Here is a 12,032-nt window from a genome sequence, read left to right as displayed (position 1 = left end):
GAGGCTGCTGAAGGCCACAGTGGGGAGCAGGAAGCAGACACCCCTGGCACAGTGCCAGCCAGTGGGCACCTCCAGCCTGGCTCTATTTATCAGAGGCCAGAGGCTGAAGTCCAGAGGGGTTGAGGAGAGAGCACGGCTGGTCCCTGGGGCCCTTCCCCCGCCTTGTTCCCTGGGCGCCCGTGACCTTTGAGCCCACTCAGGCTCCGGCTCCGGCACGTGCACACTCGCCTCGCCTCTGGACCAGCCAGATCGCGGCGGCCTTTCCGGTGGTCTGGTCGGTGAGTTCGGGCCAGCGCGCGGCAATGCTGCGGCTGCTGGCGTCCGGCTGCGCCCGGGACCCGAGGCGCGGCGTGTTCGCCCGTCCTGCCGTGGGACTCTGCCACCCAGGGCATCGCCAGATCCGCCAGGCTTCCGACGCGCCGCGGAACCAGCCCCCGAGCTCCGAGTTCGTGGCCCGGCCGGTGGGCGTCTGCTCCATGATGCGCCTGCCGGTTCAGACCTACCCTGAGGGGCTGGACGCTGCCTTCATCGGGGTGCCCCTGGATACTGGGACCTCCAACCGGCCCGGGGCGAGGTAAGGCCTGAAGGTCCTGGACCGGGGACACGTGGAGGGACGGCTTGATGGCTGTCGGGTCTGGAAAGCACCGGGACAGGCGCCCCTGCTGGCTCCGGGTCGGGTTGGAAGTTGGCGGCCGGCTCCAAAATGCCCTTTATGGTTTGAGACGGTTGAGTTCCCTGGACCCAAAACAAACAACCCCCAGGGCTCGACATGGGGACGGCCTTCCACATCGTGTCATCATTGGTCAGGAAGAGATTCTAGAGCCTGAACCTTCTCCGTGTTCCCATCCTGGGTCCTTGCTGGGATGGCGGCTGTGGATTCCCCTCCTCTCCCCAGCTTACAGTGGCAGGTGACATTGCATTAGAGAGCAGAAACTGGCTGCCCCTTCCCCAAACCTCAGGATGTCACCTGACTCAAAAATGCTCAAATGAAGGCAATTTTCCTACGATCAAGTTGGAGGAAGCAAAATCCATTTTCCTAATCATTAAGCATCAGCAATTTCTGAATCAGCTCAGCAACACTATATCTGACTGTACTGATCTGAATTATGAAAGCCAGCACTTATTAAATGTCTCCTAAGTGCAAGGTGCTTTGCATAGATTACCTCATTTAATTCTTACTACAGTGCAAGGTGAATATTTTACAGATTAGGAAACTGAGCCTCAGGGAGGTCATGAAATTGGCTAATGCCATTTGGTACACTTTAGTCCCTTCCACATATAGCCTAGGTCAGTGATTCTCAAGTGGGGTGGTTTTGCACTCAGGGGACTTTTGGCAATATCTGGAGGCATTTTTGGTTGTTACGCCTTGGAGGAAGGGAGCTACTGGCATCTAGTGGGTACAGGCCAGTGATGCTGCTAAAAATTCCATTATGCAATATTGCAACATGGAATCATCTGGTCCCAAATGGCTGAGGCTGAGAAGCCCTGGCCTAAGTAAAGCCTTAATTAAGTCTCCGCAGATGACTGACAGGATGATTCTTCCCTCTGCAGATTCGGACCTCGCCGCATCCGGGAAGAATCAGTGATGCTTCGGACGGTCAATCCTAGCACGGGGGCCCTCCCCTTCCAGTCCCTCATGGTTGCAGACCTAGGCGATGTGAATGTCAATCTTTACAACCTTCAGGACAGCTGCCGGCGAATTCAAGAGGCCTATGAGAAAATTGTAGCAGCTGGCTGTATTCCCCTGACCTTGGGTAATGTCAGTCTGCAAGGGAGAAAGTGGTTCCCTGCACTCAGGGTTTATTTATCAGGGGCTTGAGTACAGCTACTTCTCCTGGGCAAGCCACTGAGAATATGGAGACAGTAGGAAAGAGAGCATTGCAATTCATTTATTTTAATCTCTGAGGAGAGGATATTTCACGTGTGTGTGTGTGTGTGTGTGTGTGTGTGTGTCAGACTCTGTTACCCAGGCTGGAGTGTAGTGGTGCGATCTGCACTTTGTGGGTTCAATTGAGTCTCCTGCCTCAGCCTCCTAAGCAGCTGGGATTATAGGCACCCTCCAACATGCCTGGCTAATTTTTGTATTTTTCATAAAGCCAGGTTTTTGCTACGTTGGCCAGGCTGGTCTTGAACTTCTGACTTCAAGTGATCTGACCACCTTGGCCTCCCAAAGTGCTGGGATTACAGGCATGAGGCACCGTGCCCAGCCTGGCATTGATTTTTGATTTCCAAAAATACTACATTAAAATAATATTTACCTGCTGGGCACGGTGGCTGATGCCTATAATAATTCCAGTATTTTGGGAGGCTGAGGAGGGTGGATCACTTGAGGTTAGGAGTTCAAGACCAGACTGGCCAACATGGCAAAACCCCGTCTCTACCCAAAAAAAAAAAAAAAAAAAGCCAGGCATGTTGGTGTGCACCTGTACTCCCAGCTACTCAGGAGGCTGAGGAGGGAGAATCGCTTGAACCCAGGAGGTGGAGGTTGCAGTGAGCTGAGATTGTGCCATTGCATTTCAGCTTGGGTGATAGAGCAAGACTTCGTCTCAAAGAAAAAAATAGTATTTACCTTGATTACTAAGTTTTTGGCACACTTTACATCTTGTACACTGGAAGTGCCTCCCCCAGCTCATCCCAGCCCTTGATTCCAGCCCCAGGAAGGCGGCCAGTAGGGTCTTTCCAATGATTTCCAAGATGAAGTTTTATTCTTTTTCTTTTTTTTTTTTGAGATGGAGTTTCACTCTTGTCACTCAGGCTGGAGTGCAATGGCACGATCTTGTCTCACTGCAACCTCTGCCTCCCAGGTTCGAGTGATTCTCCTGCCTTAGCCTCCTGAGTAGCTGGGATTACAGGTGTCCACCATCATGTCCAGCTAATTTTTTATTTTTAGTAGAGATGGGGTTTCACCATATTGGCCAGGCTGGTCTCAAACTCCTGACCTCAGGTGATCCACCTGCCTTGGCCTTTCAAAGTGCTGGGATTACAGGTGTGAGCCACCGCGCCCAGCCAAGAGGATGTTTCTAATGACTTTATCTTTGAGGAGAACTGTGAAGAGGGTATTTCTGTCCTACTCAGGGTCTACATTGACTTATACAGCAGCTTTCCCCTTATCCTCACCCTCCACCCACTCTCACTTTTTCTCTTGTTCACAAATACTTAAAATGACAGGGACCTTTTCCTAAATATCCAAAATTATTTTTGCCAAATGAGAGAGCCTAGCCTGCATGGCATAGTGGGAAGAGTGTGGTTTCTGGATGGCGTGATTTGAAGTCTCAGCTGCGTTTCTCCCTAGCAGTGTTGCTGTGTACCTTGCTTGATGCTTCACGCCCTCACTTGTAGGACAGGAATGATCGTAATAACACCTACTTCACTGCATGGTGTGAGGGGCATATAATGAAAGTGCACATGAAATGCCCAGCATCATGCATGGCATACCTTTTTTTTTTTTTTTTTTTTTTGAGATGGGAGTTTCGCTCTCATTGCCCAAGATGGAGTGCAATGGTATAATCTCAGCTCACTGCAACCTCTGCCTCCCGGGTTCAAGTGATTCTATTGCCTCAGCCTCCCAAATAGCTGGGATTACAGATGCATGCCACCATGCCTGGCTAATCTTTGTAAAGTAGAGACAGGGTTTCATCATATTGGCCAGGCTGGTCTCGAACTCCTGACCTCAGGTGATCCACCCGTCTCGGCCTCCCAAAGTGCTGGGATTACAGGCGTGAGCCTCTGTGCCCGGCCTATGCATGGCATATCTTAAGCTTCAATAAATGTTAGCTATTATTATTATCAGAAAGAATACTTTCCTAGGTCTGGCCCATACGGTAGCCACTAGCCACATGTGGCTAAATTCAAATTAATTAAAATATTCAGTTTCTTAGTCATATTAGCTACGTGTATGTCACGTGTGTCACACGTGGCTAGTGGCTACCATATGGGCCAGTGCAGATAGAACATTCCCATCATCAGAGAAGGTTCTATTGAACAGAGCTATTCTAGGCATTTTCCTAGAATACTCTGAAAAGGCACTTACCTAGAGTACCTCTTAATTTGTCTAATTTCCTTTTATTTATTTATTTGTTTGTTTTCAAGACAGGGTCTCACTCTGTCACCCAGGCTGGAGTGCAGTGGCACAGTCATGGCTTGCTGCAACCTTGCCTTCCCTGGGCTCATGTGATCCCCCCACTCCAGCCTCCTGAGTAGCTGGGTCTACAGGCATTTGCCACCATGCCCGGCTCATGTTTTTATTTTTTGTGGAGACTGAATCTTACCATGTTGCCCAGGCAGACCTTGAATTCCTGGGCTCAGGTGATCTGTTTGTCTTAGCCTCTCAAAATGTTGGGATTACAGGTGTGAGCCATTGTGTCTGTCCTATTTTTATTTTTTAGAGACAGGGTCTTACCATGTTGCCCAGACTGGTCTCAAACTCCTAGGCTCAAGCTATTTATTTTTTTGAGACAGTGTCTTGCTCTGTCAGCTAGGCTGGAGTGCAGTGGCATGATCACAGCTTACTGCAGACTTGACGTCCCAGGCTCATTAAGCATCCCACCATTCAATAAAATCTTATTGGCCAGGCACGGTGGCTCACGCCTGTAATCCCAGTACTTTGGAAGGCTGAGGCGGGCAGATTACCTGAGGTTAGGAGTTCAAGACCAGCCTGACTAACATGGAGAAACCCCTATCTCTACTAAAAATACAAAATTAGCCGGGCGTGGTGGTGCATGCCTGTCAAGAGCCCGAGGCAGGAGAATTGCTTGAACCCAGGAGGCAGAGGTTGTGGTGAGCCGAGGTCACACCATTTCACTCCAGCATGGGCAATAAGAGCGAAACTCCATCTCAAAAAAATAAATCTTATTGTAGTTGTGGTTATAGCTCCCTAGTCTAAAAGGGTGAAAATTGGGTTACTTTAAGATTATTTAGCTAGGCGTGGTGGCTCACGCCTGTAATTCCAACACTTTGGGAGGCTGAGGCGGGTGGATCACTTGAGATCAGGAGTTCGAGACCTGTCTGACCAACATGGTGAAACCCCATCTCTACTAAAAATACAAAAATTACCCAGGTGTGGTGGCACACACCTGTAATCCCAGCTATTTGGGAGCCTGAGGCAGAAGAATCGCTTGAACCTGGGAGGCAAAGGTTGCAGTGAGCAAAGATCACACCATTTAACTCCAGCCTGAGCAACAAGAATGAAACTACATCTCAAAAAAAAATTACTCTATGTAATCCTCCTATTCACTTTCCAGACGTTTTCTTCTTCCTTTTTGCAGGTGGAGATCACACAATCACATATCCCATATTGCAAGCAATGGCAAAAAAGTAAGTCCCAAATGGCTTGGCCCCAGCAAGATTTCAAAAGTCAGAAGTTAGGGAATGAGCTGTTTGCTGTTAGGTGGCGTTAGGTGACTGCTGCTGGTTCAGGTTATGGGGGATAAGAAATTCCCAGCTGAGCTGGTTCTGGGGATCAAAATTAAGGTTGAGCTCCAGGTGTCTCTGTCAGTCACCAGCTAGAAGCCAAGACAATTTATTATTAACACTTCTGGCCACCCTCCCTTGCCCTAGATCTGTCCTCTTATGTGTGCTCAGCATTTTCAACTCGCCTCTGTTTTTGGAAGTTGAGCCCCTAGTGAAATATACAACCCCAGTTAACGTCAGTTTCTGTTTTGCTTCAACTGGCCAAACACTGACAGGCACAACGGTGGAGCTTGCTGAGAGGCCCTTGTTTCCTCCTGAAAGGGCACCTTTCCCAGACAGTCAAAAGACTGATTTGCCAGTCCTGGAAGTCTACCGGGGATTGGCCGGCTTTGGCTAATTTAGTTTGAGAAAGAGACAGAAGGGCCGGGGTGGAGGGTGGCAGCTCCAGAATGTCTTTGGAAGCACATGTGGGTGGCATTCTGGTTGGAGGTGGGTGGGTGCAGGTCTTTGCTCGAAGCTGCATTTATTTCTTGCCGATTTGGATCAGATGTTTATTTTGGGTGGCTGGCAGGCACTGATGGAGGTTATGGAGAGAGAGCTGGATTAAAGCTTCCTCTTCCTCAGTCAGAGAAAGGGTGGCTTGGTTTAGTTAAGCCTTCAGCCAAGCTCGCCTGTGCCACCACCCTTGATTCTCATCCTGTCTCTAAATGAAGCAAATTCTGGGTGATAGGTGTGGGTGGCAGCCAAAACACGTCTATTTCCTGCCTGACTTCTGTGAGTTTATTGTTCCTCTGAGATGCTAAGTGATATCAGGAAGAAAGAAACCAGTTGCAAGGCAGAAAACTGATGCCGGAGGCGGGGGCGTGGTGGCTCACGCCTGTAATTCCAGCACTTTTGGAGGCTGAGGTGGGTGGATCACGAGGTCAGGAAATCGAGACCAGCCTGGCTAACACGGTGAAACCCCGTCTCTACTAAAAATACAAAAAAATTCTGCAGGCATGGTGGCACTTGCCTGTAGTCCCAGCTACTTGGGAGGCTGAGGCAGAAGAATCGCTTGAACCTGGGAGGCGGAGGTTGCAGTGAGCCGAGGATCAAGCCACTGCACTCCAGCCTGGGCAACAAAGCGAGACTCTGTCTCAAAAAAAAAAAAGGAAAAGAAAACATGCCAGGTCTCCCCTCCTTTGTGGCTGTGAACTGTGACCAAGTTTGGTGGCCTGAAGGGCGGTTGTGCTAGGGCCCCGCAGGGAGAGTTGGCCTCTGAGCTGCCCCGTTGTCATCAGGCATGGCCCTGTGGGGCTGCTGCATGTGGATGCACACACGGACACGGCCGACAAGGCCCTAGGAGAGCAGCTCTACCACGGGACGCCCTTCCGCCGGTGTGTGGAGGAGGGTCTCCTGGACTGTAAGCGGGTGGTGCAGATTGGCATCCGGGGATCTTCCATGACCTTGGATCCCTACAGATACAACTGGAGCCAGGTGACAGACCGAATGCCCCCTACTCCTGCCCCCAAAATGCCTTCCTCTCCATTTCCTCACTAGTGGCAACCAGGGATTCAGCAGGGGCTTTACTAATCAAGTCAGAAAGCAGGGACAAGAGGCTGAGTTTGCGTCATCAGGGGCACAGGGAGAACAGGGTGAGGGGGCTGACTTACGGGGCACAGGATGTCTATTGCTGGGGTGGGGAGACAAGCAGAAACCCACCAACCCCTCAGACGGTGCTGGCTTAGAAAAGAGGGAGGAGGTTGGGCATGGTGGCTCATGCCTGTAATCCCAGCACTTTGGGAGGCCTAGGTGGATCACCTGAGGTCAGGAGTTCAAGACCAGACTAGCCGACATGGTGAAACCCTGTCTCTACTAAAAATGCAAAAATTAGCCCAGCGTGGTGGCGCGCACCTGTAATCCCAGCTACTTGGGAGGCTGAGGCAGGAGAATCACTTGAACCTGGGAGGCGAGATCGCACCACTGCACTCCAGCCTGGGCGACAAGAGTGAGACTCCATCTACAAAAAAAAGAAGAGGGGAGGAGGTCCGGACCCAAGATGAGTTGTCACCTTCTCAGTTCCGGTCCTCATACCCTCTAGGCAGAATGGCTCTCATGTAGACATGTATGACAAGACCCCAATGGGAAAAACCCAAATCCCTTGCTTCTAGAGTGTGCCAAGGCCAGTCTTCTGGACAGAGCAGTTCAGAAGGTGCTAGCGTGAGCTGCTGAGTTTCCCACTCTGGCTTTAGCAAAGCTTCTCTCTGATCCCAACTCCAGAGGTCAGCTTTGACCCTGCTTCCTTACCAGTCATTGTCCCTCCCTTCCTCACCTGTAAAATGAGGGTGATAGTTCTCCCCTCATGGAGGTGGAGGGTCAAGTGTGATAGTGCTGAGCTTGGGGCTGGCAAACAGGAAACGCCCTGTAACTGCTGCCAGGCAGAAGCCTCAGTCCATCTCTGCAGGGCTTCCAGGTGGTCCTGGCTGAAGACTGCTGGATGAAGTCGCTGGTTCCTCTGATGGGGGAAGTCAGGCAGCAGATGGGAGGCAAACCCATTTATATCAGCTTTGATATTGATGCCCTGGATCCTGCCTATGCCCCAGGGACAGGGACACCTGAAATTGCTGGTCTCACCCCTAGTCAGGTAAGGAGACTCCTCCAGTGAAGATTCCTGGGGGTGGAGATACGTAACATCCATTTTCCTGGGACTTGAAGTGAATATTTAGGAATCAGGTTAAGATCTCTCTCTCTTTCTCTCTCTCTATATATACACACACACACACACATATATACACATACATAGACGTGTGTGTGTGTATGTGTGTGTGTGTGTGTGTGTGTGTGTGTGTGTGTATATATATATATATATATATACACACACACTTTTTTCTTCTTCTTTGAGATGGAGTCTTACTCTTTTGCCAAGGCTGGAGTGCAGTGGTAGGATCTTGGCTCAATGCAACCTCCACCTTCTGCTTTCAAGTGATTATTCTTCCTCAGCCTCCCGAGTAGCTGGGATTACAGGTGCCCACCACCACACCTAACTAATTTTTGTATTTTTAATAGAGATGGAGCTTCACCATGTTGGCCAGGCTGGTCTCAAACTCCCGGCCTCATGATCCGCCTGCCTCAGCTTCCCAAAGTGCTGGGACTACAGGCGTGAGCCACTGTGCCCGGTCTATAGTATCCCCTCTTAAGAACACTAAACTTGGCCAGGCGCCGTGGCTCATGCCTGTAATCCCATCACTCAGGGAGGCTGAGGCGGGCGGATTACTTGAGGTCAGGAGTTTTAGACCAGCCTGACCAACATGGAGAAACTCCATCTCTACTAAAAATACAAAATTAGCCGGGCATGATGGTGCATGCCTGTAATCCCAGCTGCCCAGGAGGCTGAGGTTGAGGAGAGCTGAGATTGCGCCATTGCACTCCAGCCTGGGGCAACAAGAGGGAAACTTAGTCTCAAAAAAAAAAAAAAACCAACAAAAACCAAAAAACAACAAAAAACCCACTAAACTTACCTTTTGAGGGTTCAATTTAAATAAAAGTGCATACAATGGGCCAGATGCAGTGGCTCACGCAGTAGTAACCCCAGCACTTTGAGAGGCTGAGGTGGATGGATCGCTTGAGCCCAGGAATTTGAGACCAGCCTGGGCAACATAGTGAGATCCCATCTTTACTAAAAATAATAATAAAAAAAATTAGTCTGGTGTGCTACTGCACACCTGTAGTCCCAGCCACTAGGGAGGCTGGGGCAGGAGGATCAGTTGAGCCCAGGAGGTCAAGGCTTCCGTGAGACATGATCATGCCACTGCACTACAGTCTGGGTGACAGAGACCCTGTCTCAAAAAAAAAAAAAAAAGTGCATGTGATGGCACAACTACTTACCAAGGTAGCTTCAAACTTTTAGAAACACCCAAATAAAGCTCCAATAATGTGTGCTGGGAGTAAATGCATGGAGGCAGAATGGTTATGACTAGAAGCTCCAGGAGGGCAGGACCTATGTATTGTTCCCTATGTTGTCCTTGGAGCCCAGGACAGTGCCTGATACATACAAATAGTAGGCACTTGAAGATATTTGCGGGTAAAATGAATGAAACTGCTTAAACCTCATCAAGTACCTTACATCCTCTAAGATCTTAACTCTCTCTCTTGAAATGGTTGTAACCATTCTCTGTTCCCATGAGGGATTTCTGAAACACTTTCCTCATCCCTCTGCTTAGTGACCTTCTGGGCTTTTCACCTGCAGGATGGAAACCCTTTTAGACAAGGTCACTCTATTCCCAGTCTCCCTCACTTATTCAGTCTTCTGGCCACATCTCACTACCTGAACTTTTCCCAGCTTGGTGCCTTTGCCTGCGTTTTTCCCTCTGCCTGGCCTATCCCTTGAACTAACTATTTCCATTGTGGGGAAGCCTTACCCACCGCTCCAGGCTCTTACCTGTGCTGATACCATTCTGGGTTTGCTTTTCTTGAAGCCCTTAGTGCACGACATTGAAACAACTGGTTTCCTTATCTCTATCACCACACCATGCAGCCCTCAGGAGCAGGGAGTGTGTACGTAATCTGTGTCTCTGGGAGGCCTGCCAGTGTGCCTGGCAGTCCATAAATGTTTATCAAGGGGAAGCAAATTCCAAGCCAAAGGGTGGCGTATGCTGGGAAAAGCTCTACTGGATGCTTTTCATTGTAAATGATTACCACCATGGACAACTCAGTCTTGATCTTGAATAGGCTCTGGAGATCATCCGGGGTTGTCAAGGCCTGAACGTGGTGGGCTGTGACCTTGTAGAAGTTTCACCACCATATGATCTTTCTGGTAAGTATGCAAGAAGATGGTGATCCATGGGCAGCTGCTAGCTTAAATTATAGGAAGCTAGTTAGTAAGCAGAAAATGGGGCTGGGGCACAGTGGCTCACGCCTATAATCCCAGCACTTTGGGAGGCCAAGGCGGGCAGATCACCTGAGGTCAGGAGTTCAAGACTGGTCTGGCCAACATGGTGAATCTCGTCTCTACTGAAAATATAAAAATTAGCCGGGTGTGGTGGCACACACCTGTAATTCCAGCTACTTGGGAGGCTGAGGCAGGAGAATCGCTTGAACCCGAGAGGTGGAGGTTGCAGTGAGCTGAGATCACAATACTGCACTCTAGCCTGGGCGACAGAGTGAGACTCCATCTCAAAAAAAAAAAAAAAAAAAAAAAAAGAAGAAAATGGATGAGTCCCCTTATATGACTCAGGGAACTGGCTGAGCATGTCCAACAGCGAAGAAAGCATATTTACTGCACACTTACAAACATGAGCTCATTCACCCTAACAAAACCCCTGGGAGGTAGCTAAGTATCATTAGCTTGCCCACCAATCAGCAGAAGAGAAAGCAAGCAGTCTGCAGTCTAGTGACAGGGTGACTTAACCAGCTAAGTTCCTACTTAATAAACATTAATATATGTTAAGATCTTCAAAGGAGATGCCATCCCAATAATTTTAATGTAGACAAGCTTATGGAGTTAGGTCTATCGACTTCAGAAGGTAGATAATAAATATAGTACACATAATTATTATAGGTTCTCCTTTGGGAAAAATCTGTTCTCAGAATAAACGAAGAACTTTCTGAATTTTAAAATAGGATTTCCAAATGATGCCTGATGGAGGCAGAGAGCCCGGGCAAGCATGTTCACAGCTGGTGGATCCCTAAGGGATGCACAGACAGGGCTCTGGAAAAGGAGGCCCAGGGGAGGAAAGCTGAGGGGTCCCAAGGCTTGGTTCAGGGGTTGGTCTGTGGGGTATTCATGTCAGGTTTTGCTTCTTCATAGGGAACACGGCCCTGCTGGCGGCTAACCTGCTGTTTGAGATGCTGTGTGTTCTCCCCAAAGTGACAACCGTCTGAGTCTTGTGCTCTTCAAGACAAAACAGATTGCATCGCTGACAAGTTCTCAAGAAGAACTTATGAGTAAGCAGTCTGAGAACTAACGAGTTTAGAAAACTTTCTGCTGAAAGTGTCATTGCTGGCTGTGAAATCGGGATATTCAGTAGAACTCTCACCCAAACAGCAACATTTCTAAGGAATTTGGATTAATTAAAAAAAAAAAAGAGTACTTGTACTGCTTTGATTTTTTTTCCTTTGATGAAAGATGGAGGAAAATAACAAAAACAAAATAAAAAGAAAGAAAAAAAGACGGAGGATAAAGGGGCAGAGATGGAGAATTACATTCAAGGTTATGTTATCTAAGTATTGGAAACATGAAATTTAAAAAAAACCTTATGAGGCCGGGCACGGTGGCTCACGCCTGTAATCCCAGCACTTTGGGAAGCCGAGGCGGGTGGATCACGAGGTCAAGAGATCGAGACCATCCTGGTCAACATGGTGAAACCCCGTCTCTACTAAAAATACAAAAAGTTAGCTGGGCATGGTGGCGCGTGCCTGTAATCCCAGCTACTCAGGAGGCTGAGGCAGGAAAATTGCCTGAACCCAGGAGGCGGAGGTTGTGGTGAGCCGAGATCGTGCCATTGCACTCCAGCCTAGGTAACAAGAGCAAAACTCCGTCTCAAAAAAATAAATAAATAAATAAAAAATTTAAAAAAAAATTAAAAAAATAAAAAAACCTTATGAATACTGTATAAGCATTCCATATTTCTGTAGTATCTTTCTTC

The 12,032-nt window shown here is 48.8% G+C and overlaps 1 protein-coding gene across 1 annotated transcript; it reads left to right on the top strand.

Moving 5' to 3' along the window:
* The first annotated feature begins 302 nt into the window (after positions 1-302).
* AGMAT (agmatinase (putative)) lies at positions 303-11,476 on the top strand. Its single transcript, XM_012440149.3, has 7 exons — positions 303-574; positions 1,552-1,754; positions 5,265-5,313; positions 6,690-6,885; positions 7,853-8,032; positions 10,117-10,201; positions 11,195-11,476. The coding sequence occupies exons 1-7, from the start codon at positions 303-305 to the stop codon at positions 11,266-11,268; spliced, it is 1,059 nt and encodes a 352-aa protein (XP_012295572.2). The 3' UTR covers positions 11,269-11,476.
* The last annotated feature ends 556 nt before the right edge of the window (positions 11,477-12,032 follow it).

This window comes from Aotus nancymaae, unplaced genomic scaffold (genome assembly GCF_030222135.1).
Source record: "Aotus nancymaae isolate 86718 unplaced genomic scaffold, 86718_ANA_hifiasm-v0.15.2.pri h1tg000053l, whole genome shotgun sequence".
In the NCBI taxonomy this organism is placed as follows: Eukaryota; Metazoa; Chordata; class Mammalia; order Primates; family Aotidae; genus Aotus; species Aotus nancymaae.
Note: the sequence above shows the minus strand (reverse complement) of the source record. Positions and strands in the feature narration are given on the sequence as shown.

What these genes read in the sequence shown, in the direction of transcription:
- AGMAT (XM_012440149.3), top strand. Translation starts at nt 303, where the DNA reads ATGCTGCGGCTGCTGGCGTCCGGCTGCGCCCGGGACCCGAGGCGCGGC. An exon ending in TTGCAAGCAATGGCAAAAAA is followed by an intron (nt 5,314 to 6,689) that starts GTAAGTCCCAAA and finishes CGTTGTCATCAG; the next exon opens with GCATGGCCCTGTGGGGCTGC. An exon ending in ACAGATACAACTGGAGCCAG is followed by an intron (nt 6,886 to 7,852) that starts GTGACAGACCGA and finishes CCATCTCTGCAG; the next exon opens with GGCTTCCAGGTGGTCCTGGC.